Source organism: Drosophila rhopaloa, unplaced genomic scaffold, assembly GCF_018152115.1.
Source record: "Drosophila rhopaloa isolate 14029-0021.01 unplaced genomic scaffold, ASM1815211v1 contig_115, whole genome shotgun sequence".
In the NCBI taxonomy this organism is placed as follows: domain Eukaryota; kingdom Metazoa; phylum Arthropoda; class Insecta; order Diptera; family Drosophilidae; genus Drosophila; species Drosophila rhopaloa.
The window spans coordinates 12,021,733-12,043,952 of NW_025334990.1; the positions used below are offsets into that span (position 1 = coordinate 12,021,733).

The 22,220-nt window shown below is 38.3% G+C and overlaps 1 protein-coding gene across 1 annotated transcript; it reads right to left on the reverse strand.

Annotated features, from left to right (window-relative positions):
* Positions 1 to 79: 79 nt before the first annotated feature.
* On the reverse strand, positions 80 to 17,128 carry LOC108045052. The gene is made up of 4 exons (XM_017124224.1): positions 16,533 to 17,128; positions 1,029 to 2,184; positions 794 to 966; positions 80 to 733 (listed from the first exon to the last, which is right to left on the reverse strand). Exons 1-4 carry the CDS (start codon positions 16,761 to 16,763, stop codon positions 617 to 619), a joined length of 1,677 nt encoding a protein of 558 aa, XP_016979713.1. The 5' UTR covers positions 16,764 to 17,128; the 3' UTR covers positions 80 to 616.
* Between the last annotated feature and the right edge of the window lie 5,092 nt (positions 17,129 to 22,220).

The following is a 22,220-nucleotide window of genomic DNA, read 5'->3' on the forward strand; positions in this document are numbered from 1 at the left end:
TGAGGACCCACCCCAATAATGAGATCGAAGTTCAAGGAATCGAAAACTTTGCCCGAAAGTAAACAAACAATTGGAAACATTAGATTGAACGCTTTGTGGTGCGTCTTGCCCGCGTCACAGTTGGAGCTGATGGCATTCTTTATGTATTGTATAATATATAATGTATATGTATACTAAATTATTCATTGTATAAACTAACAACATCATCAGTATCAGTATCAGTTAGTTAACTCAATGTACAACAGCCAACGACAGCCGTACATTCGTCGTACGAAGAAAATACACATTTCCAATCGAAGATCATCCGAAAAAATGAAAGAAAACTTATAGGCGATGTAAATTAAAGAAATTGCAAACTGTCTGCTTAATTGGTACGTGGTAGTTGGTAGGTGGTGCAAATGAGGTTTCATGTGTGGTATATGTATGACATGTGGGTGGATGTGGGGTGTCTGTGGAAGGCGCTTCGTGTGTCCTTGTTTCGTTGAGCAACTAATTTAGTTTAGATAGCGAAAACAATCATCAAGGCGGCTAGGCTACAGGCTAACAAAGTATGCGGATTACGAGCTGATATATTTATGTGTACGTAGTGGTGACTTCGAAATTCCATCCAGCTTAGCTAGCCCTCGATCTGGGATCGCAGGCGGGGGCGTGGCAAGTCCCCAAACACAGCCTCGCCATGGACGCTTTTGGTCAGCGCCTGAATGCTGGCCGCAATATCGATGTTGTCCATTCCCTGATAAAGAAAACAATCATAAGTTTTTTATACGATTAAATATTTCAAAGGTGATTTTACCTCCTCGCAGCCCAGCGCAAAATTATTATTGTTGCCTGCTGCAGCCCTCTCAGCCAGCGTGGTGTTGGCTATCTCAATGGGCAGACTCCTGGCAAAGTTCATCAGCTGCGCATGTGTGGGTCGTCCTCCTGCTCGCACTGGTATGGAAATGGAGCTGTCCGGGTCGAGAGCATCTGCGAAAGCGAGAATATTCTGGTCACTAAATGATTCTTTCAAAAGATGTCTTGGCACTCACCTTCAGCTTCATCGGCAGCTTCGTCATCGAGCACGTTTCGCAGGCCGTTTTGCTGGCCCATCTGCTGGAACGGATTGGGGTGGTGCTCTTGCTGGTAGATCAGACTGCGCGGATAGCTGGGCACTGGCACGGACTGAACTGGCGGCAGCGCCGGGGCATCCACATCCTCCAGATCGAACAGACAGTCATCCGCATCGTCGGCGGCACTGGTCTGACCCACTCCATTGTTGGTTAACATTTGGGTGGGTGCACCACTGGCCGACTGCTGCCGGAAGGTGGGACTGTTGCCCACGCTCATGGGCGTGGCTTCTGGGGTGGCGGGCGGTGTGTCAAAGTGTGACATCTTCCTGGCCACCGAGACACTTTGCTGCAGTGGCTGCTGCTGCTGCTGCGAAGCCTGCAACTGTTGCTGCGGCTGCTGGTTGAGCGTGAGGAAACTGGGCGGATGATTCAGGGTGGTGGTGGGCGTGGTGGGTCCACCGTTTAACTCCCGCCGGCTGCTGATGGTGTTCCTGCGCCGGGCAGTGGCACTCTGCGGCTGATTAGCCGCAACTTCCAGAGCGGGTGGCATGGCATGATCTAGTAGGTCCGAGGTCGGCTCTCGCAATAAACGAATCACTCGTAATAGCAACGCACAATCCTGATCCGACTTCTCCCTGAAGCTGTTCAACAACTGGAACTGGTTGCGCGTATACCGCTCAATTCGTTCGTTCGTCTCCAAAATCTCCTCCTGCAATCGCGCCTGCTGGTGGGCTTGGATCATCCTTAGCCTTTGCATCTTGGCATCTGTGGGATTCGCGGACAGCGAACCAATGCTAAGATTTGAGGCCGAGTTGGCTATTCCAACGGTGGGTCCCGCGGATACGGAGTCACTGCCTGCGTGATCCATGATCAGCAGCTCGAAGGTCTCCGAATACGATTTGTTGGACTTTCGCTGGGCCAGCTCCTCGCTGCTGGTCAGCAGCGTGCAGTTGATGAGGTAGAGCGTGGGCGTGGCTCCGGCCCCCGCCGTCAATCGCTTGGCGCACAGCACCTCCTTGCAGTTGATGCACAGGCTCAGTTGCCAGCTCTGGCCTGCGGCATCCAGGGTAAGTCCGTACAGCAGCTCCCGCTGGTTGATCACAGCCACGGTCAGGTCTGGAATGGGTCCATAGGCCTGAAATATTAGGAATGATGGAATGTTAATGATCTATAGGTTGTTTGGAAAATTACAGCTCAGAAAGATGTTTTAATTCTTGTAAGTAATGCAAAACATGGGTTTGGTTTGTACTTTAGTTTTTTTTTTTTATGATTGTTTGACTCAACTTGAATTGAGTTTATTTCATTTTAAAAACTCCTGCTTATCTTAAAATGATATTTAAAACATACTCACAACTAAAAAGTGTTTATTGTGAAAGAAAATGGTCCGACATTATGGTTTCTTTTTCAAAAAATTTTATTAAATAATGGTGAACACAAATTTTGAATTTCTTTTAACATTATTATTAAATACAGGTAACGAGCTTTCCCTAAGTGCACCCCTCACTTTCATATGGATTACCTTAGGTAAACAGTTGATAAGACTTTCAACACAACCTGGTCAATGTCTGATAAAGCTGATTACCAATTTACCCCATTATCTGAAGTTCTGATCACCCCGCGAAAACCTTTCTTCGATATTTACCCAGTCGTCAACCTCGCCGCACAGTAGTTCAAGTGCAAATTTGTCAATTATGTTCGTTTGGAGTGCTGCACACGATAGTCGGAAAACTTATCGGAAAACAAGGGACCATTGATGAACATGAAAACAACAAACAATTAGTGCAATGGCAAAATGCTGTTGGGAGCTCCAAAAGGTAGACGACTGGTTGAATTATACATGTTGTCATGGTGACAAGCCGAAGATGTGATGGGTAAACATGTTCCTGATATCAAACAATCATGGTTTGTTTCATCATTTCAAAATGCAAAAAAACAACCTAATGGTGACCCCAAAAATTAGAAAGATATGCTTGCCATCATCATAAAATCGCTCAAAACGTTACCACACACAGCGATTTATTATAAAAAACTATCCGCAACCCCCTCTTTAATTTATGTAGATAAATTTATGCACAATAATTCCGGCATGTTTGGGATTGTAGCACGTGTTTGGCGACTGACACAGGAGCGAAAAACACTTTTTATAGACGTGCTCGGCTAAATTTGACACTCGCGTCCAACACAATCAAGCTATATTCATATAACCCGGACTATAAGCAACCACTGGAGGTGAGGTGAGGGGGCGGGACACTGGACACAAGTGCACAAACAACCACTCGCACACGTAGATACACAGAATTAAATTGAATTAACGTACGAAATGCAAACGTCAACAGAAATCAAATGACAATGTTGCTCGTCAGCTAAGCGATTCAACAACTCCTGGGGTGCATAGCATCGTCTTCCATATAACCATCATCATCATCAGGTGGGCAGATCAAAATAAAATCATCTTTGACTTGGATCTAATATCATTCAAGCATTCTTTTAAACTTCTTGGCCCGCTGAACAAAATTATTTCTCAATTTAGTAACTAGAAATATCAAAACAACCCATTTAGTTCTTCCTACATTGCTATTATTATAAACATTTAAATAAACTTAGAAGAAATCTCAATTTCCGGCACTTCGAAATTGCAGCTGCATTCGTTCGTCTTCTTTTGAAAATTATTTTCGCATCCATTTTGGACAATAACAAGTTGTGGTCACACCCACTCAAAAAATATTGTTTTCAATGCAAATTCCAAACTTGTTTACACCCGGTGCGGTAATATCTAATCAGCCTCAGTTAGTCGGCGACAATAATAATATGAATGAAACAAAAAAGGCAGTAAAATGTGACACAGCGAATGCATTGTTGTCGAGTGTTTTGGCATTCTGTGTTATTATTGCGCTGCCAAACGCATAAACATATTTATGAGCTCAGGCCTATTTGCTCAGTTTAAAATTGCAGTTTTATGGCTGTTTTCGTAACCACAAGAGTCGACTTGTTGTTCTTGCTGCTAATTTGTTTCGCCTGATACCTCTGGGTGTGTTTTTTTTAGACGTACGAGTTGTCAGGGAAGATTTCGATTTGATAGCAGATAAGATTGTGTTAACAAAGGAAGATTAAATTTTCCACAATGAAGTTTAATTTTTGATTAATGATTTTATCTGCTCATCGAAACACTTTTCCATATTGGTAAAAGTCAAGATCTAAATAAAAAAAATTTTAAAAATGGTTAATGGAATATAATATAATGGAATTCAAAATCATAAAACTAAGTACTTTGTATTTTTTTGAGAAACTAAACTATACATATGGGTGTTATAACTATGACCCATTAACCGGGCAGTATTAATCAGCAACCTCTTAAGATTCCAGGGTAATTTAGCAATCGATCATTGCTGATTACCATACATCATTCATTCTTGATTTTAAAGCATTATTTACAGTTTTTATGGCCCGGCTGGCTAAGCTTAAAGTGGGTGTTTTTGTTGACTCGGTTGTTCGGCCCCGACCGCCTGACATTATCAGTTGGGTTGTAAAATGTTGAGGGCTATTTAACATCCATCACATCCATCCTGGATACTTGCATTACCCTCGTTTTCTTGTTGCCCCATGTTTTGCAAAACATTTTGTAAGAACTTGCGCATCTCTCGCAATTTGCCATTCGCCAAATGTCAATGACTCTTCTCAGTGACTTTCAGACTGCAATGGCAACAATTGAAGGCAATAGCCCTCGTCACTTCATTGCTTAATTAACGTAACTGCCTGTTCGAATTATCGGTTCTTGCTTAATTGAAATTAAATGTCTGTGCTGTCCTGCTAATTATGCTATGGCGCCACCTAGCGTTCGGAACCACTGGCTGTTAGCTAATTAAATAACCGTTTACGTTCGACTTTGACGTATGACCGTTTGTTTTATAGCCAGTCCGACATTTGATTAATTGTAATCTTTCGTCTTGCGGCCAAAAAAAAAACCACGTAAATAATAATAAATATAGCATGGCGTGTTCTTGTTGGATGTGCTTCTGGAATCGGGCAATCGGGTAGCAGAAAGAGACACAGAATCGCCGGAGGAAACGAGTCGAGGAGCACGTAACTCAGCCGCACACTCCTCGCATATCGGAAATCAATATAAATCGTTTTAATTGAAGCCCGGCATTTGGTTAATGTATGCAATCTAGACGGAATCAATTGCATTTCTGCCAACTGTCGAAATCGTTGTCCAACTGTCAACGAGAATCCGTGGATCTCTTAATATTCATAGTGTATCTCTTTATATCCATAGTATATCTCTTTATATTCATAGTGGATATCTCAGTGAGCAAAAACTTAACAACACTATAAAACATTGATATCTTAAGTATTAAAATTCAATAATATTAAGATGAAAAATCTCTGAGACATTCCAATTGGGTGGATTTTTATTTGAGGCTGAAATTATTTTGAATATGTTTTTATAGCAGTAAATCAGATACAAGATATGATTAGGATAATTGGTAATTAGTTAGGACATAAAATATTGTGTAGTTGCTAAAAAAAATGTACAAAATATCTGACATATTTCGTAATACCTTTTCATTCTCTGAAAGCAATTCGAACCACTCTCGTTTAAAAGACTTTTAAGGCAATAGCATCGCATAACGTGGTCATTAAGTCCACAGAGGCCATAACTTGAGAGTTATGTTCTTCCAGTTTCAGACGGGAAGTACAAGTGCATTTTAGACCCTTAAGTGCCCCTGTTGCTTAGTTATGCTGTAAAACTAATAACGACGACTTTTAAAGCTTTTTGCTATCATCAAACTGTTGCGCATTTGAATTGCCTGTTTCTATTTTATTTCATTTTCAGTCTGGGCCGGCAGAAACAATTGAAATTCATATCAAAGTGTCTGGCAATGCAGATCCCCCGCCGGCTTATGCAACCAGAACGATTCCCATTAAACAAACAACTTTAGAGCAGAATGTATGTAATAATTTTTCGCATTTTGCACATTGCTGCATAATTAATTTGTTGTTGCGCGAGGCGAATATGTAGTGTAATTGATTGCCCGGCATTAATTAAGCTGGTAGTCAGACACTCGATGTGTCTAATGGTTCTACTTAGGGTCTGTCAACCCCCCTCCTTTATTCCACTTTGCGCTATAATTTTCTATTTACTTTTTAACTTATTTGCATATCAATTCGCCTTGCCTTTGTCTTGGTGAAAAACAAACAACACATTAAGCTGTGTCCAAAGGTAAAACTGAGTTGTTGATGACACATTAAATGAAAATATTTAGTAAATTATTAGCCCTGATAAAGACATACATAATTATTGAAATGAGATATAAATAATTTGTATTTTAAAAACTAGAACGCCAATTTTAATAATATCTCTTCTGCATTTCAGTTAAAATTAATTTACCTGTTTTCATTTTTGATCTTGTGAGATAATAATTTCTTTATCATTTTGGACTTTTATCAGTAAAAAATTTCGTATACTTTCAGTTCAAATCTTTATGGTGCAATGGGGAAAAGTAAGAGAGGGGGCATTAACCTGTTGCAAGTGTTAGCACCTTCGATAATTACCAATCAATCAGGCCATCAATCATCCGTGGCCAGCACACCTTTCGACCAAAAAAAAAAAAAATGAAAATAACAATCATCCGTCCGATTGACGCATATACCTTTGTTTTGTTTTCCATTTCTATTTCTATTTTCTTTCGATTTTACTTTTTTTATAGCTTTGAGATAACTTGCCTTGTTTCGTTTCATCGGCAGAAACCGAAACTGAGCCAAAAAGAAAATAAGTTGTAAACAAATCAACTGGCAAAAGAAACTACGAAAATAATCTTTTATAGATTTGGATCCCCCTCCAAATGGGAATGCGAGGGGTTCGCTCTGGGGTGCGACTTGGTTCGGCTCGCTGCTCACGAATAATACAATAATACCCTCTTCCTCTTTGGTTTTTTTTATTTTTTAGTTTTGCCTCTTTTTTTTTTCTTTTTTGTGTTGTCGAAAAAAGCAAACACATTTCGCTCAGATACGTCGCCGTCGTGGGCCATTATCATAAACAACTTTAGACAGCTGGGGACACACGCGCGTGCGGGGCGTTTTCGCTCTTCGGATTACGAATTGCCAATTTGTATTGCCGCTCCACTCTGTTTTGCTCCGGGTCTTTTCGAAAAATTTCCACTACCATTCGACGGGTTTACGCTTTGGCCTGTCCATCTAGGGCTTTTGTTTTGCTCTTGCCTTCTTCGGGTTCTTTTCGACCGTCTATGTGAGTCACTTGGGCCCTAAGTCCGTTTTAAGCCTCCATAGAAGTGTCTTTGGGTCACTTGTTGGTCGAGACTCGGGTTCTGGTTTCTTGATTGGAATTAATTGTTTCTACAATTTAAAGGGCGTACGGTATTGATTGTTCTACTTTTTAAAAGGCCGGTTGAACGATGAAGAAACATACAAACTTAACAACTGGAATTAGATTGATATGGTTTAGTAAAATATATTTTCTTCCATCAAAAGTCATAAATTTGTTCTTTTAATTGGACCTAATAAAATTGGTTTTAAAATGGAATTGAATAATAAGTCTATTTTAATTTGAATTCGCTCACTCTTTGAATTATTCGATTACAATCACTTTATTAATAATAAAGTAAAAGTTAATGTTATTGAATATCGTTCTGGCCAAGAACCCATTCTAAATCTTATATTGGACACTATTATTAAAAAGAAGAATGGTTTTGTTATAACTGATTATCTCATTTACCCTCTCAATAGATTATGTTCGTATTACAAAATTAATTGCTGCCATGTTAACTTTCTAAACCTATTTAAGCTTATTGTTTTTCTACCCAATCTCTTCGTTCGTCTTTCGCACATCCCCAATAAAATGTTGCCTTATCTACGAAAAACAAAAAAAAAAGGGGGAAATAATAAAAAAAAGCGTATCATTCAATGTCGTTTGAAAACAAAATCTGATAAGGCCCCAGACCCAAACATATAGTCTCGCCAGCCAATGTACCACCCCTCCCCTACCTCCAATACCCCTGTCCTCCCACAAACCTGTGTATATATGTATAATGCAATCGGGACTAGAAAAAGAGACAGAGCGAGAAAGCTCTGGGAAACGTGCGCACGTGTGTCCCCCCCGCCTCTAGATTAAGCGTTTATTTAATAGGTTTGTGCGAGAGGTGCACAAATAAGTCGAAGCTCAATTGTTTACACAGTAAGCAGAATAAACACATAATTTGTTAAAAATTTGAACCGTTTTTATGGAAAAAAGAATTTTTAAAACATTATTAATGGTTGCTATTTTGTTGTTATATTTTTTATCTTTCTACTACATTGTATATTGATAAAACAAATTTTAGCAGGCCCCAAGTGTGGTCATATAGGCAAATAAAATGTTAAAAATTGAATAAAAAATACAAAAATAAATTTTGAAGCTCAAATAAATTATAATCTTGTAATGTTTTTAATTTCAAAGATATTTCGATACACAATTCGATTGAAATTAGGCTGAAAGAGTATTTTTATCATTTGGGGTTGTTTAAATCATATAATGCATTTTTTTCAGTGTATAACAGTAAATTAGGCGCAACAATGTTTGCCTGCCGACTTTGAAAGGAGTGAGCGGTAAAAGGGCTGAGATAGCGAAGAAGAGTAGGGGCTCTGAGGTGTGCCAGCGTTATCTAAAAACTTTGACAAACAAATATTCGTTGCCGTGGGCTTTGTTTGCTCAGCGCACAGCCGGCTACAACTCAAATTTAATAAACAAACAGCAAAGATGGCGGAATTCTCGGGCCTGCCCAACGTCTGCTGTTAATTGTTAGTTTACTCGCTTTATACACACACTCATACAGGTCGTATAAATAATAATATAAATATATGCCCATATACATTCCTACTTGAATAATGAGATCATCTACAACGCTCCCAAAAACGCGACCTGGGGACTATGACTATATTCAGAGCTACCGAATCATTATAGCGCTTGTGATAAGAAGTGATTCTTTGTGCAAATGGACTATTTATAGCTTTTCGTAGGGTAAAAATTACAAGACAACAAAAATGTTGATAACACAGAACAGAACACTTGGAAAAAATTGTGGCTTTTTTTATAGGTACATAAAGAAATAAAGTAATACATTTTTTGAAAACATATCGCAACATGTAATATTCAGTTTTTCTTTGTGCATTTTTTCACTTTTTATTCCTATTTGCGTATCAAATTTAGACGTTTTCAGTCCTCTTGTTTCGTGTTTATCCAAAGCAAACAAATCTGTGGCCGCACATTTGACACAGTTTTCATTATTTATTTATTTCTCGCCTGGCACAACACTATTCATTTTTTCGTTTTGGCTGCATTGTGTTGTGCCCCAGAGCAAATATTTATGCCAAACCATCTTAATTGGGTGGAAGCAAAGGAATTAACCCCTCATCCAAAAAATCACGCACGTTAAACGTGAACGTCCGAAAATCAGAGAATCAACCCCCACCCAAAATCTCACCCCTTTTGGCATTCTTCATCCCTCCTCCTGCACACGCAAAATAAATTATTCGCGTTTAGATATTTTGAAAATTGCCCGCTAGCCAAGAAGAGGTGTTTTCGCTTTATTTTTAGCAGGCGCGCGATTTCTCAATTCAAGAATTTATAGTTTTGTTTACACGAGAGTGGTGGCGATTGGTGCGCATTTTGGTGCTTCTTACAAGGCCCGCGGAAAAGGTTAAGAGTTTACGAGTAGTAAGAGTCTCATTAAATTGGCCCCTAGATTGGTCGGGTAAGTAAGTGGAGAAGCTTTGTTACAGTATGACGTTCGTCTGCTGCCGCTTTCAAGGTTATATTTGTTATACCCTATAATTTCAGTCAAAAGTTTGCAACGCAGTGAAGGAGACATTTCCGACCCTATAAAGTATATATATTCTTGATCAGGATCACCTCCTGAGTTGATATAGCCATGTCCGTCTGTCCGTCTGTCCGTCTGTCCGTCCGTCTGTCCGTCTGTCCGTCCGTCCGTCCGTTTCTACGCAAACTAGTCCCTCAGTTTTAAAGATATCTGCTTGAAACTTTCCCAAAAGTTGTCTTTCTATTGCAGGTAGTATATAAGTCGGAACGAGCCGGATCGGCCGACTATATCCTATAGCTGCCATATAACTGAACGATCGGAAAGGCCATAACTTTGGTATTTTTAAAGTTAGGAAGTTAGGATTTTTTATGGGTTTTATATTTGGCCAACCAATCCGACGTACCAAATTTCATAAGGATCGGTCGACTATATCCTATAGCTGCCATATAACTGATTGATCGGAAATGCCATAACTTTGGTGTTTGTAAAGTTAGGAAGTTGAAAATTTCTATGGGTTTTATTTTTGGCCAATCAATCCGACCTTTTAAGTTTCATAAGGATCGGCCGACTATATCCTATAGCTGCCATATAACTGAACGATTGGAAATGCCATTACTTTGTGTTTTTAACGTTAGGAAGTTGGGATTTTTTATGAGTATTAAGAATGCATCATATGAATAATTTTGAAGAATATAATTTACAGAATATTCTGCAAGGGTATTTCAACTTCGGCTCCGCCCGAAGTTAGCTTTCCTTTCTTGTTAAAGATTAACATTGCTTTTCAATTAACCGACACGAGCACTTTTAGCGGCTGGGAACATACACATATCGGGGGTTAAAGGGGATGGTTGGCTGTGATTGACCACTGGGACTCTCAAACTGTGACCTTGCACTATCGTAATCGAAAACTCCTGCTGGGGGATGATAAGTAGATTTATTAAAGGCTATTGAGTTTGCGGAATACCAGTGCTCAAGGGGAAACGTAAGATTTTAAATGATAAGTTTAATGTAGAAAACAAAGTATAAATTCTATTTAAAAATTTATTATCAAAAACTTTTTTTGCATTATGATATTTGGGTTTTTAAAAAGCCATCTCATAAGGTGAGAATATTAACCCAGAATTTTGATAAGAAATGGCTTTTAAAAACAAATAGAAACCATTTAAAGAACTCAAAAGTTCGAATTATTATTCATTTCAAAGACTGATTTCATCACCTTTGTTTGTTTGCTTTTTTTGCCCTAGACAGCAATTAAGCTCCCTCGCCTGATTTGCGATAAAATAATGATTTCTCCTTCCCTACTTGGGCCCACTTATCATTCCACTTACTATTATTGTTACACAAACCCATACAAACCCCCTCGATTCACAGACTTTACATTTGATAATGGCTATTTTTAGAGTCCACAAACGTTGTCACTGCAGCCGCGCCTTATATTCTCCACCCATAAAAATATAAGTTATAACTGATTGATAACTCGTGCTTGGGATTTGCTGTTGTTGATATTTGTTTTGTGGAATCGGTGGATTGGAAAAGGGTTTTCGGTTTCATAACGCGATTAACTGGGCTAAAAATAAACATGGACATTAGCATATGAATGCAGCTGTCGCATGTTGTTTTAGCTTTATTCAATAAACTTGTTTTTTGCTTCATTGAAAGATCGTCGCTGTGTGCTTTTTCAGTTAGCCAATTTCCACAGGTGAGACAGAATTTTAGGAAAAGGGCCAAAGGAATGTAAGTTTAACTGATTAAACCTCTAATCATAAATGAACGATTTTTAAAGGCAAATAAAGAGGCAGACATCGACTGACGACAGCGCGACTGGCAGCGATCGGTTAATATATATATACTATATATCTGTAAGCGAGAGTATAAGTATGTGTGTCGCCGTGCTTTTACCGTTTGATAACCTAGAAAAGAAGCCTAGGTGTGAGTGTGAATGTGTGCGTGTATGGGCGCTGGAGAATCGAACATTGATAAGAGCATATGCGTACAATAAAAACCGAGTATTTTTTTCAGTTTAAGAGTCTTTAACCTTTAATTAATATGATGGATATTCCGCATTTAGTTGTTAAGACGTTACATTTGTAAGATTAATCTATTTACTGCTTTCGGACACAATTATAATTATAATTTATTGTTAACACATGTAATACTTAGAGCGTTTTAGATATGAAACACCCTACTGTCAGTCAATTTAATTTGCGTTACAAAAAACATGGGGAAGTTCGAGTTGACAAAATTGAACCAAATAGCCTTGCCATAGCCCATCACATCCATATGTTGTCGTCCAGCGTTTCTACAAATGTTATGCATAAATTCATAATGTAAACATTTTGGGGCCTACGCAGTTGAGAGCTTTGTGGGGAGGGGGGATGGTGCTCCGACTGTCAACTGGTCCATCAAGTGGGTCCGAAAAACCATTCGCCAGCCATCTGTATGTGCCTTAGTGACCCCCTACCCGGCTTTGAATATATTGTGCTCATGGGTCTTTTGTGTGCCTACACATAGGAAAAAATATTAATATTTTTTTATTACCCATCAAAATTTGGTTCGGAACTCAGCATAGATTGCTGGTTAGGATTTGTATACCCTTGCAGAGGGTTATTATATTTAAATTCAAAAGTTTGCAACGCAGTGAAGGGCACATTTACAACCCAATAAAACCTTGTAAAAAAGTGACCCAAAACTGAACTTCTGGAGTCCATAATTTTATCAAATTTAAGCCGATTCTAAAGTGACATACCTCTAACAACTTATGTTTTGATTCTCAAAAAATCTGTGTTAAAATTTTTAATTTTAACGTTGATCAATTTTTTGACCCATTTTCATGTTAGTTATTTGTAAATTTCCGATGACTGATAGAGTTAATATGAAACATTTTTGTATTTTAAAAGGATCACCAATAAAGGGATCTTGATCTTGTAACACCAACTGACCCATTTTTAAAAAGGATTCGCCAATCTTATTTTATATTATTTAATTCTTTAGTAATTTTTTATAAAGGATTTTCTACAAAGATTATTTCGATAAGCTGGGTACTGATATAGTTTGTTTTTTTTTCGCGTGCGGATCTCAGAGAAACTCCCCCTCTGTTTGCGCCCAATGGGCTTTTTGAAGCCCCCCTTTTACCTCTTCCCGGACTCCATCGAGTTTACGGCGGTCCAGTACCCGGCCGGCCGCATTTGGAAATCTCGAAAACTTGTTTATCCAACACACACACACAATCATACTGCACAGAGATGGGGGAAAAAATTATAAACAAGTTTTTTTGTTTTGTATTTCGGCTCGGCTGTTGTTCTTCCTCTGCCTTCGTCTTTCCCTCCGCCCGCTCACCACCCCCTCCTCCGCGCCCACTCCTCGACCGCTCTTTGTGCTTTTTACTTCTTGCTTGTATTTTGTCGCTGGTTTCGTAATTTATTCTAAAAGCGTTCCGTTTTGGCTCTATATAGAGAATATGTACACACACGGGCTTGCATACGTATACATTATACATATGGGATATGTGCTATGCTGTGTATTTGAATACAATTTATACCCCGAGTGATACAGAAATTTGCTTGTCATTTGTGAGATACTTTTTGGATGCCAATTTTAAGGGTAATCAAATCGTCAGCTGCAATTTTGTTAAGCTAAAACTAAAGTTTTATGAGCTCAATAATTTTCAACTAGGGTTAAAGACCACTTTTTTATTTATAGCCTTAAAAACTAAAACAATATATTGATTTTTAAATAAATATATTGAAAAATCATTTTAAAATTAGCTTTGCAAATCCTTAAAACTATTAGTTCTAATGTTATTAATTGTATAATGATAGGGCATTTCTTTTTCGATGTTGCCCACACTTTTGTTTATCTTGTTTTCTTCTGATTTTTGTTTTGTTTTGAGCTTTGAATTATTCAAAATAACACTTTTGGTCTATTTGTCTGAATTGTTGCTGCTATTGTTGTACGCCTCAGCGCTTTTGAAGTGGGTGCAACACAAAGCAACAAAAACAACAATAGTGGCAATATCGGACGATCTCCAAGCCACAACAACATAAACTAACAAGACCTAGCTGTATTGAACAATTCAATTTTGCATTACAACAAATACGCCACTCGAATTACAATTTTGCGGTCTAGCGGGGTAATGTGTAATCACTGCGATAACCAATTGTTAAAAATAATAAGAGTCGAACTTCCAAAAACGTTACCTACTTTTTTCCAAAAAACAAAAATGTAATTAGAGATACTTTTAGTTGCAGAATTGGTTAAGTTCTATCACTCTGTTGCCAATAAAAAGTTGTTCAAGTTATAGACTACGTGTTTTGGAACCTTCAAGGTATTAAACTAAGTCGTTAAAAACTCAACTGAAATATAGTGGGAAAAGCACCCTCCACCCACTTCTTGTCAAACTCCGGCTTAGCTCAGTGGCTGTCAAAATGTGACAAGAGTCGTCGTCGAAGAAGGGGATAAAGCAGACACAGAGAGAAAGAAGGGGGGATAGAGAGATTTAACCTTGAAAAGTGTGGACAAGACAGACGACGATGACGCAGAGATTTTTTTTGGATTCGCTCGAGGCAGAACCAGAATCATAAAGATGGAAAAATAACGTACAATTGAATAATAACCATTACACGCTGAAAGAGTCAGGTGAGATGGGTTCCCAAAGGAAACTTCTTATACAGCGAGTCCAAAGTATTATTTGCTTGCAAATGTCAACTACTTTAGAACCAGTCTACTTTCTTAATAGATACACATATTTATGATCTCAATTTATGCACATAATTTGATACAAATTAACCATTAACTAACCATTTATGAACCTAAACAAATAATTTCTAATGGAAACTTTTTTTGCCCCAATGCGCCATTTATTTACTCAAATAACAATATATTTCTTTTTTCAAAGAAGGTTAAGAGTGTGTCTCGTAATCAATGAATAGTGCTACCAGTAAGGAACAAATTATTTTGTCTTACATTGAAGCCAACATACAATTCCTAATGAAAACTTATGACGACACGACCAAAAACTTGTGTTATAAAAAATGTCTGTGATGTTCAAATTAATAAACGGAGATACCAACACTTTTGTTTTGGTTATGATAAGATCAAAAATACGACTTATAAAATAATATAATAACCTATGCATGTAAGCAACAAGGGACTGATAAGTAATGACTAATGAAAGGCGATTGCGGGGGGTCTATAAATTATATATATATTGTTTGATGAAATCAGCAATAAGTATTTACCAAAGACGTTTTTGTGTCACTTATAAGGTATAGGTAATAGGTACGAAGTAAATAAACTAAAACATTCCCAAAATATAAGAGAACACATACATATATTCCTAAGCCTTCAACTTCGGTATTTCAAAATGGCAAAAATTATGACATGAACCCAGTTCACTTAACCCCTGAATGCACGGGAATGTCCCACCCCTTAGCGACTTTGTGACGTTTTTGGGGATCCGAAAATGTCCGAACGAAATTATGCAAATTACTTACAACTGAGGGCGTGACAAATGAAAAGCAAAAGCGCATAAATCATAAAAAAAGCGAATAAAAACGGGGAAAAGTAAAAACAGAAGCTGACGCAGGAAACTAAAAATACCGGCGATCAGGTTGGCAAAGAGAGAACCGAAAAAACAGGGTGTTCCTGTGTGAAAAGGAGGAGCGGATGATAAACAGGTGCGGGAGGAGGGGGTTACGAAGGAGCGGAAGAAAGATGCGAGTTGCACTTGGCTGGGCAGGCCGAAAATAAACCAGAGAATGTGAGGACTCCTCACGATTTTCCTTTTCCCATGAACGAATGGATGACCCTATTTCTTCTTGCCCTTCCTTATTCCCTACATCCCTCAATAGACCATCCCCGTCCATTCCATTCCCATTCCAATTCCCGATTCCAGGGCTATATAGGCCTATGTTTGTTTTGTGTGTGTGAGAATAGGCGGCACAGGCAGAAACGGCAAAAAGCAAAGGCAAAAGCAAAAGCCATAGGCCGGCACACAAAGCATAAAGAACGATAATAAACACACACACTGACACATATCGCGGCACAATACAATGCAAATACAGTGAGATTCGCTTAACAATTACCCTGGTTAATCCAAACTATACTATTTTGTTGGTCTTATGTGCTTATACCACATACACATTTTATGATTGTATAGTAATCGCTTAGGAACATTTCTATAAACTGCTTTTATTTCCATTTCCCTTTATTTCTCTTACTTTAATGGAATTTTGAATAAAATATAGATTATAATGTGATTAATAAGTTTTCTAAATTTTTGGAAAATAACGTATACGATTTGGAGCCATTTGTTAGCTCAGTATAAGTTTTAAATTCTTGTGTGTTATTTAAAAGGCCTAGATTTGTAAAAACATTCTTTTCAATTCTGGATTCAACAAGTTATTATTAAAGGTGAACTTTTCTGATGTTATCTTAATTGGTTTCCCCCTTTCGTTTTTATCGTAGGTCCACTGTTATCCCGCAAAGAGAGCGAAAGAGCGCGCACTAGTGGCCCAACATAGGCCTTTTGCCCAATTGTTGTTGCTTTTTATGCTGCGCTGTTGTTATTTTTGCCTACCCCACAATCGATACATGTTCCATCCCGCTCTTGCACAATGGGCGATAATCGGGTGACGAACTATATAGTGTTCGTACATTATGTTTGACTTACGTGCTTAAAGAAGTCCATGAACTGGCTGTAGAAGGAGAAATCCCGTGGATAATTCTGCTGAAACACCTGCGACAGGAGGATCGAGAGCGGGACTTCGCCATTGGGCGTACTGCTGGAACCAGGATTACCGTTAGTCGCGCCGGTGCCTCCCACTCCCAATCCGCTGCTGTTGCTGCGCTGCAATTTCGAAGTCGAAGCAACGAAATTCGAGCATTTGCACGAGATCAACATGATTTTTGGTTATTGCCGGGTCGCTGATAACAGTAATTGGTCCTGCTTCTTGCTTCTATCTTCTCTCTCTCTTTATCTTTCTCACTTCACCGCAAAAGGAAAACACTTTGGCTGTTCTTTTTCTTCTTCTCCTCCTCTTATTTATATTCTCACAAGCGTTAAACAACAACAACAAGTTCCAAGGATATTACAAGTTGTTTGCCGCCGTACTTCGTTTTGTATTTCGAATTTTATTCAAAAAGCCCTTCGAGTCACAAGTCGAAGAGCATTTGCGGGTTCTTTCAGATTTTACGAGTTTTGTTAAAGCGCTTGCTACCGCAAACAATCGAAGAGCCGATACGTACGCACACCCACAACCGTTAAATTTTTTTCAGCGACTAGGGGTGGAAGCCCATCGATGCCAACATAGAGGTAATCGATGTTTTCAAAATGTTGATGATATCGATATTTGGCCGGGCACATTCGATGTTTTTCCATTTCGAAAATTTCACTCCAGTTCATTCACTTTGATCTTAGCGGTTTAAGAAATATCTAAATGCCGAAATATAAAACGTATATAACTAAGAAATACAAATATTATTTTCTTTATTTAGTATCTGGGATTAAATACATTTATTCAACTTAACTGTTAAAGCATAACAGATTCGAATAATTGGTGTTTGGAAGGGTATTGTGCCTGGAAATAAATTGGTATCTGCACTCGCTAGCAGCGGGGTGAGTATTCACTAACTCTTCTTTACGTACGGAGTATGCACTCGCTATTATAGCCGCGTAATATGGTTCGGAGCTCTGTAAAAAAGTAGCTGTGACTCAACCTTCGATAAATGTTTAGACACAAACCCTTTTAACGGATTTTCCGTGGGTTTATTTTAAAAATGGTAAACGAATATAAATATTATCAGTTTTTGAAAAAAAAAACAAAACAAAAATTACTATTATTTGTAGGGTCAATACCAAATATATTGAATATGTTCTTAAAAAAATCAAATTTTTCTTTCGTCAGAAAGAAAAATCAAATATGTTCTTCAGAAGTTATTTATTTTGTTAAATTAATAGTAATTTTTGAAAAACATTTTGTTGAAAGGGAATATGGAAAAAAGAGAAGATTTAAATTTTTACTTAAATTATTATTTAAAATTGGGCTTATGTAAATTTGCCATATTTCATTTAAAAATTGTTGTACTCCGTAAAAATGTTTCCCCAGTTGCAGCGAGTATGACTTGCGAAACTGTGCTCCTATTTGCCTTAGATTTCATTTCGGCTCTTTGCACCTGCAGCTTGATTAAATTCCGTCTATTTCCAGTTGCCACCTCGAAAAGGGTCATCAAAAATGCATGCAACTTGTTAAGATACAGCCAAGAAGAACCCGCTCCCTTGTTCAACCAAGTCTAAGGCGAGAAATCATAAAGTTAGCCACGTGCCGCAGCCTGGCTTCCTCTTTTTCTAAGGCCAGGTCAACTTAAACCCACTCCTCCATTTCGGGGTTTGTTGGGCATAAATTATGGGTTCGCCCGTCAAATTTTGGCACCTGGCCGCGGTCGAAGGTCTTACAACACCATGGAGCTCCCTCTCTATTTATTCATCCATCCCGAAATGAAAGTGGTGGAGTGCTGGGGAGCTGCTCTATATCTGCTTGTCTTAGCCATGTTAACATGTAAACCGTTTGGCGGCCCGTTGGGTTCGCCATGTAATTGAAATTGCCCGGCGTACGCGGCATTAAGTCATAAAAGCAACAACTACAGGCCACTACTCTGTTACCCGGCAAAAAAAAAAAAAAGTAAATGAAAAGAAACAAGTTTGTCACACTCTGAGGCCAGGCACGTACTCGCCAAGAGGTCAAAACGCACTCTGGACATGATAAACCCGCGAGCAAATTGTGAAACTCGTCCGTTTGTGTCCACCACCATAGCCATCGCCATCATAATCATCATCTTGGAGCCCTGTGTGGGTCATAAAAGCAGCGTACTTAGAACAAGTTAACACAGAAACCGAAACGAACCAAAATTCCTGTTCAGGCAACACAAAATTTAATTAAGGTCTCTGTATCTTTCGGGTTCTGGGTAAACGTTTTTATTCAGGCGCTACCAAAGGGGCACAAACAGCATCTGATTGTGTAACACAATCTATATAGAGAACGTTGACTTTGCTCCGTTTATGGCAATTTTGTAAGAGGTGAAAGACTTTTTGGGGGGTACGAAAATATTATGACACCTTATGTCTGAAAATATGGGAGAAATAAAAGTCATTCAATCATGGTTTTTGGAAGTTAAGTTGTATTGAAAACCATTTTCCCCCAATTATCTGAAAAGTGAAAAATATTTAAAACAAGAAAGGAAAGCTAACTTCGGACGGAGCCGAAGTTGATATACCCTTGCAGAATATTCTGTAAATTATATTCTTCAAAATTATTCATATGATGTATTCTTAATACTCATAAAATGTCCCAACTTCCTAACTTTAAAAACACCAAAGTTATGGCTTTTCCAATCGTTCAGTAATATGGCAGCTATAGGATATAGTCGGCCGATCCTTATGAAATTTGGTAGGTCGGATTGATTGGCCAAAAATAAAACCCATAGAAAATCCCAACTTCCTAACTTTACAAACACCCAAGTTATGGCATTTCCGATCAATCAGTTATATGGCGGCTATAGGATATAGTCGTCCGATCCTTATGAAATTCGGTAGGTCGGATTAATTGACCAAAAATAAAACTTATAGAAAATCCCAACTTCCTAACTTTAAAAACACCAAGGTTATGGCTTTTCCGATCGTTCAGTTATATGACAGCTATATGATATGGTCTCCCGATCCGGCTCGTTCTGACTTATATACTACCTGCAACAGAAAGACAACTTTTGGGAAAGTTTCAAGCAGATAGCTTTAAAACTGAGGGACTAGTTTGCGTAGAAACGGACGGACGGACGGACAGACGGACAGACGGACATGGCTATATCAACTCAGGAGGTGATCCTGATCAAGAATATATATACTTTATAGGGTCGGAAATGTCTCCTTCACTGCGTTGCAAACTTTTGACTGAAATTATAATACCCTCTGCAAGGGTATAAAAACTCATACAAATTATGACTGCTTTGATTTTTCAAACGCTTTTTTAATTACTATGTAATACATTTAATGCTCCCTCGGTCAATTGTTTCACATCTTTTTAAAAGCGCGCCTTTATTAATTATTCGTATTACATTATTTCTTATATCTTGCGGAAATTAAACTCTATGTTGAAATTAAAATATAAACATATTTTAAAATGGTGTGAAGTTAAGTTACCTAATATTTTAAAAGAGCCTTAAACTTCTCTTATATTTAGTTCATAAAATATGAGCTATAAACAATACAATAATACAATTATTTTGTTGTTAATCGCACCCAAAAAACCAAAACTATGGATAGAAAAAATATCTTAAAATAGTCTGTTTTAAATAAATTCTAAATTGGTCTGCTGATGGTTGTAAAGAAAATATGAATAAATCTTTAAGTTGTTTATTTTTAAACACCAAAATTGGTTTCAATATTTTAAATGCCATTCAATTTGCATGTTTTAGGGAAGTGGAAAAAAATGCCTTGCTAAAGTGAAAACCGGAGCCTGAACGATAATCTCCTTGTGACTTCTGCCCGCCTACTAAAGCTTTTGAAAAGAGTCTGGTGAACTGGGCTTCATCCTTTGGCACATCCTTTCCCAGCGGCTCCTTTTCGCTCCCTCTTAAATGCTCTCTATGTGCTCCCTCTCGAAATTTGATCTTTTTGCCGTGATAAGAAATCGAGGGAAAAGAAGGCGCAAAGCAAGAACATGCTCGAGGAAATGCCTGGGCAATTGCTGGGCCCGAGGTCCTTTGTCTTGGAGGACCTTTTATGTCTTATCAAGGCGGGCAAACTTGGGACGCTCGGCGGATCCCGCTGCCATTGGTCCCGATCCCGATTCCAATCCCAATCCTGGATGCCAGCTCCCGGCTCCTGGTAATACAATACTTTATAAATGCGACCGCAATCTCAGCTCCTTTTTAAATTAATTCGCGAGAATTTAAGGCGGAGGTGCCATGCGGCGAGGTGATCCTGGCCGCTGCTCCTGGCGTGGTGTCCTGGCTCCCATTATTGTGGCAGCAACTTTATAAATTGCGCATAGAAAACAAACCGCCCGCAAATGCCAGCCACAGGCATCCTTTGTCCTTCGCAATCGCTGTTTATACTTGGTGCTGCCTGCCCTGAATGGCAATCAATCAATCAATCAGCCTGGCGATGATCGCGTATCGATATCCATTTACATAACGCCAATTTCGGCACGTTCAATCTCTAATAAGGGGAGTCTTTGATCGTATTCACGAAAATTTGGGTGGAGGAAGGAAGTGTATTATTAAGGAGGTGTGGGGTTTTCAGGAAATACATTTTAAGAACTCTTGTTAAACTTGTAAAACTATTGTATTATATTATATTTTTTCATTATTATGCAAATAAAAAAAATGAACTAACTTATTTGTAGAACACATTTTTTCTTGTTTCTTTAATTGAATATCATACAATTTAAAACTGATATTCAAATGTTATGTTACTGTTAACTAATTTCCACATTAAGATTACTTTTCTTATTTATAACAAGAAAGGAAAGCTAACTTCGGGCGGAGCCGAAGTTGATATACCCTTGCAGAATACTCTGTAAATTATATTCTCCAAAATTATTCATATGATGCATTCTTAATACTCATAAAAAATCCGAACTTCCTAACTTTAACAACAACAAAGTTATGGCATTTCCAATCGTTCAGTTATATGGCAGCTATAGGATATAGTCGGCCGATCCTTATGAAATTTGATAGGTCGGATTGATTGGCCAAAAATAAAATCCATAGAAAATCCCAACTTCCTAACTTTACAAACACCAAAGTTATGGCATTTCCGATCAATCAGTTATATGGGAGCTATAGGATATAGTCGGCCGATCCTTATGAAATTTGGTGGGTTGGATTGATTGGCCAAATATAAAACCCATAGAAAATCCCAACTTTCTAACTTTGCAAACACCAAAGTTATGGCATTTCCGATCAATCAGTTACATGGCAGCTATAGGATATAGTCGGCCGATCCTTATGAAATTTGGTAGGTCGGATTGATTTGCCAAATATAAAACCCATAGAAAATCCCAACTTCCTAACTTTACAAACACCAAAGTTATGGCATTTCCGATCAATCAGTTATATGGGAGCTATAGGATATAGTCGGCCGATCCTTATGAAATTTGGTGGGTTGGATTGATTGGCCAAATATAAAACCCATAGAAAATCCCAACTTTCTAACTTTGCAAACACCAAAGTTATGGCATTTCCGATCAATCAGTTACATGGCAGCTATAGGATATAGTCGGCCGATCCTTATGAAATTTGGTAGGTCGGATTGATTTGCCAAATATAAAACCCATAGAAAATCCCAACTTTCTAACTTTACAAA

Coding starts and splice junctions, on each gene's coding strand:
- LOC108045052 (XM_017124224.1), bottom strand. CDS start 16,763: ATGTTGATCTCGTGCAAATGCTCGAATTTCGTTGCTTCGACTTCGAAA. Junction 2,185..16,532: donor TCATGGACTTCTTTAAGCAC/GTAAGTCAAACA, acceptor CTAATATTTCAG/GCCTATGGACCCATTCCAGA. Junction 734..793: donor TTGCGCTGGGCTGCGAGGAG/GTAAAATCACCT, acceptor TTTCTTTATCAG/GGAATGGACAACATCGATAT.